Source organism: Gymnoscopelus microlampas (assembly GCF_963454915.1).
Source record: "Gymnoscopelus microlampas genome assembly, chromosome: 13".
Lineage (NCBI taxonomy): Eukaryota > Metazoa > Chordata > Actinopteri > Myctophiformes > Myctophidae > Gymnoscopelus > Gymnoscopelus microlampas.
In genome coordinates this window covers 24487674-24492899 of record NC_139950.1, presented here as the reverse complement: position 1 = coordinate 24492899, position 5226 = coordinate 24487674, and the positions used below count along the sequence as shown (strand labels likewise).

The window sequence follows — 5226 nt, the reverse complement described above, 5'->3', positions numbered from 1 at the left end:
ACAGTGACATGAATAATGTTTGTCAAAGAAAGAAAGAAAATACTAAGTTTAAAACAGTTAATTTAACAGAAACATATACTCAAAGCTCTCTAACTAAACATTTACGGTACATTTTCTGAGGATGCCTGACAAACTTGAGCTCATTTTCTTACACATCACACTTATGGGTGCACTGGAAGTCAGGACACAGTAGAGAACATATAGAAACCATTCTGCAGCTACACCTTCTGGCTGACATACAGAAGTGCAGGGTGTTCATTGACCATTTTAGCAAAAATCATTCAAACTCAACAGAGAAACCAAAAATGGAATTCATGGTATATTACTATATATTGTTTCCCCCATTATCCCATTATCTTCTGGTAACAGTCAATAGATTGGCATTTGCTGATAATGATATGGTAGACCAAGGTTTGCAGTTGTTTGTAGATAAGGTTTGTACATAGAACAATTCAGCTAAATGTAAAGCACAGCATCACTTAAACAAGTCAAATTACAACGACAGAAAATAATTACTGTAAAACAGAATCTTACAATTGAAATCACAACAATAATTTAATGTGCGATTGTGCGTACAAATGTCAAGAGGTAAACAACTGTTGTCCCTGTATTCATCCATGCCATGCTTCAGTACTGCTTCACATGTTGTTGGTTGATGGTGCACCTGATTTAACTATTGCAGGGTTCCATTTGTAAAAAAAAGAAAAAAACGGAAATGGTATGGGGAACAGCTTTTTTACTCACTTAAGCCCTATATAGTTTGTAGTATGACAGTTAACAAAAATAACCAATCTACAAGCTTGTAGATCGGTTATTTTAGCTGCTTTTGAAATTTATACGATTTCTTAACATACATTTCTAAATTAGTTAGTTAAATGGTGATATGATCAAACATATCCAACTGAATTTATTTCAGTCTGACATGTCTCCCATGTAACAACAGACATGTCACTGTGTCTTACCCAATCAACAGTTTCAGCAGCAGTGAGATTGTCAATGACACTGAATATCACATGTAATTATCACAATGGCTCCCAAACTGTGGAATCTTCTCCCCATTGTAGTCAGAAATGCAGACTCATTCCCAATTTTTCCAGACTTATTCCGATCTCGCACCTCTAAGTTACTAGCATCTGTTAAATGCCTAATTTGTAAATTGTAATTGTAGTTTTGTTTTAACAACTAAGTATTTTTTTCTTGGACAACAAAGACAATATCAAACCTTACATTTCTTTGACATCTGCTCACAGACAGAAATATCTAATTACTATACTTTTACCTACTAGGAGTTCTAACTAACTAACAGGAGTCAGGAGACTGCAGCTGAACACATCCTTGTCCTCCTTATCCAAGGCCTCTATGTTGTTCTCCAGGTTGTACTGGGCCCACTTGTTCAGCCTGCTGTACAGGGGTAATCTGTTCTTCTCCCTGTAGAGGTAGACACCGGTCACACGGTTCCAGTCGGTGCTGGTGATGGGACAGTGCTGGTGGTGGGAAAGCAACTCCATCTCCTCCTTCCCCAGCGCCACAAAGCCATAAAAGTTTTTGACATTCTCTGCGGCCATGAGGCGGGCGTGCACTTCACCCGTGCGCTCGAAGAGGTCTTTCTCGCTTTGGCGAAACTGGGACCAATAGTGTTCTTGCTGGTAGCCCAGTGGAGAGCTGCAGCGGTTGACACACATTGACATGAATACCATCAGAGATACTGCTGCCACCATCAGCCAGCCTATCAGCTGGAAGGAACAGAAGTTGATAAGGATACTGATTTAAACCATTCAACATGATCAGGCAAGATTAGGTCAGATTAGAGTCACATGATAGTGGAATAAAATGATGTATTCTAAGCAATTTCCAATCAAAATGCTAATGTATTATAATGTAATATCTTCTACATCTACAGGTGCAGACAGAGTGTCCCGGATGCTGCCATGTTTGACCTAGCCCCATTTGGAACCTCTCCCTCCGCTACCGCTCCGAGATGAGGTCCGGCGCAGCTCGTGCCGTTTGAGCCGGGACATTTTTTAATATTTTCCACTATGCATGATACTTACCCTTTTCCGCACATCGTATCCAAAAAGTAAAGGTATTCTGCCCTGCTCTCAGATGTTTTACCTTCTTGCGGCAAAGAAAAATCAAACTGATGGCTTGAAATAAGCGTTTAAATCGCTTAAAATGTCAGCCTGTGTGGCCATATTTCCCAATGCAATCTTACGGGAGCAGTACTGCGCATGCGGACGGGGGTTGACTGGCCACAGGCTGACTCTGACATTTTAAGCGATTTAAACACTTGTTCCAACCCGCTTTTTAGATTTTTCTTTTCCGCTAAAAGTTAAAACTTCTGAGAGCAGTGCAGAAAACCTTTACTTTTTGGATAAGATGTGAAAAGGGTAAGTATCATGTATAGTGGAAAATGTTCGAAAATGTCCTGCTCTAACGGAACCTCATCTCTGAGCTATACAGCGGAGGGAGAGGTTAAGATTGGAGCTATGTTTGACCATGTAATGGAGTGAGACAAGAAGTAGAGGTTAGAGAGGAGATGAAGTGTTGCGATTAAGTGTGTGTAAGGGCGGCAGTTGGACTAACTGGCTGAGATAACAAGATACCTAGAAGATGCTCCTATCACAAGACACTTGGTCCGCCTGCACAGTCTGTTTGACTTTGATATAACCTGAAACCCAGACTAAGGTGTCAGGGGGAGATGTTTTCTTGCTACACAAGGGACGTGATTTTCCAGGTTTTTCTTTTGTGTGTGCCTCATAACTAACTGCATGAACTCCTCAGTACATGTCATACTGTATATTCAGACAATGAATTCAGAAGTTATGCAAAAGAGCATAAAACTAATACTATTCCACTATCTTACTTTCATACTTCAGCAAGCACAGTTATCGCCATGGAATTTTCAACTTATTGTGCATTTTTTACCTGCATGGCTCTACATACAATACTCTTCCATGTTTACAAAACCAATCAGGAGATGGAATTAATGACAACTTAAGCCCTATTTCAAAAATAGCTAAAGTTGCTGATCTACAAGCTCACAATGTGTCGCATTGTGACATGTTGTGAGCCTCTAAATCTGCTATTTTTGATTGGAGAAATGTTAGAAATGTTTCAATTCTTTTTTTAATTGATTTGTTTGTACTTTTTTGAATGACATGCCCAACATAGGGATGCCATGGTTAATGTGGTTAACCATAGGAAATAATACCACTCCAGTACCTGAGATTCATACTTCAGTCGTCGCTCAACTTCAGGACAAAAACCCTCAAGCTCTTTTATGAGGCTTCCTTTGCAGGGGAATGTGGCCAGGACCTCTGAACTCTGGTTGGGTGGAAAATCCTCTATGTCCGCAAGGTCAATAAACTCACTGAGGGCACATGTGTAGGCCTCACCCCGCAGCAGGGAGATGACCACCCATGTCACCGGGGCCACCAAGGCCCGACCAATGATCGTCCCCTTCAGAGCAAAGGCTGCAGCCGCTGACAGCTTCTTGCACGTTCTGAGTCTGAACTCAGACACCAGGTCCCATGTGCTCTTGTTCACCATGATCCCTATGAGGAACAGTGTCATCGCAGGGATGCCGATGGCTGCCAGACCGTAGCGATAGTTCCTCCCTGGAGAACAGGGGCAGTGGAAGGCGAACACGTTGTACGCGGTCTGGCTGGCCACGGTGCCCAGTGCGATAAGACCGTTGGAAATCATCACATCTTTGCTCTTGAAGAACAGGGACATGAGCCTGAAGGCATTGGCAGCCATCTTCTTGGATCTTGAAGATCAATGAGGAAGTTGTGAGGTTTTCTCTCCCCAGAAGTCAGGCTACAGGGAGAGATGGGGGGTAAGATGGGGTACTTTAAATTAGTCACAGAGTAGTTACAGACATTGGTATTTTAAACACCAATTTCTGTATAAATGTGTAGTGACTGGTTATGAATGAATGGATTCTGTTTTCTCGCAATGTTTTGAAGTTTGTTAGAGTTAGCACATGCTTTCACTGTTGACTAAAACAGTAATAATCGAGCACAAAAAAACATGAAGGCATTCAACACTGAGTTTGACCCATAAAGAAACGAAGCATGTACACATAGCTCACGTAGTGGACACTTGACTGTGTGAGTATCCATAAACATTATACTCAGAAATATCTGTTTGTTTACAAACATTGAAATATTCTGATGTGCTCTATAAATCACCAGAAGTGCAAGCCAAACCTGCATTGCCAGGCTACAAACATGGCTACAAAGCCCTAACCCCATCAAGAACATTAAAAGGATCCATGACTAATAATCCCTTTATGTCATAATAAATACATATTATAATTGCCCTCTATAAGACCTTAAATATTTTAATCATTTTAGAAACAGTTCATCTTTTACTCAAAGGGGACAACGCCCGGAGCAAGTTGATGATGTCATTTGTCCATCTGTGGTCCAGTCCTAACAAATTTTTGTTATGTTATAAAGCCATAATAAGCATTTAATTAGTAATTAATAAGGCACTTATGAAGTTCTTATAAGCTGCTTATTAACCTTATTAGCCTACTGTATGTGTTATTAATACTATACAAGTCTTGATAATAGCATTGTTAATATTTTGTGTTAGATTACAAGACATTTGTAAGCAGTTATATGACACTTGCTAACAGTTTCTAGACTGCTTAAAGGGATAGTTCACTTTCAAACACTTTTGGGGTGATTGTAATGGCTACTCTGGCTTTTTAGTGCACCCCAGGCAGTTTTTAAGTTTCTAGGTTCAGTGTTTTGATATTTGATATTCATTTTATCTTATCTTATCTGCCCCCTTCCTTTATGAACCCATTGTGACTGCAAACTCCATTTTAACCATGTTAGATTCATTGAAAACACACATCCTTGATTCTGGTGACATGATATGTCACCAGACATGATTCTAATGCGTGTTTTTTGTTTGTTTTTCATTTTCAAAACAAATATATAAAAATACATTTAAAAAGTATGCCTTTTTTAATTTGAGTAATAGAGGGCAATTCTCATGTATTAAGGCATATAAGGCTTATTACCCAGGGATACCAAAAACTGTGCTTACCTTAAATAGCTATCCCAATATGAACATATGTTGTATTTTCACTAAACAGCCGCAAATTGTCAATAATACGATAAACAATGGCAAATTTTACCTTGTATGTAGTCGGCTGGGAATGAAGACAGTACAGTAGATGGCATTTGCAGGACAAACAAGACAGTGAGT

The 5226-nt window shown here is 39.8% G+C and overlaps 1 protein-coding gene across 1 annotated transcript; it reads right to left on the bottom strand.

Annotated features, from left to right (window-relative positions):
• Nucleotides 1–1287: 1287 nt before the first annotated feature.
• Nucleotides 1288–4053, bottom strand: LOC311058887 (calcium homeostasis modulator protein 2-like). The gene is made up of 2 exons (XM_084076416.1): nucleotides 3223–4053; nucleotides 1288–1733 (listed from the first exon to the last, which is right to left on the bottom strand). The coding sequence occupies exons 1-2, from the start codon at nucleotides 3757–3759 to the stop codon at nucleotides 1296–1298; spliced, it is 975 nt and encodes a 324-aa protein (XP_083932542.1). The 5' UTR covers nucleotides 3760–4053; the 3' UTR covers nucleotides 1288–1295.
• Nucleotides 4054–5226: the final 1173 nt, after the last annotated feature.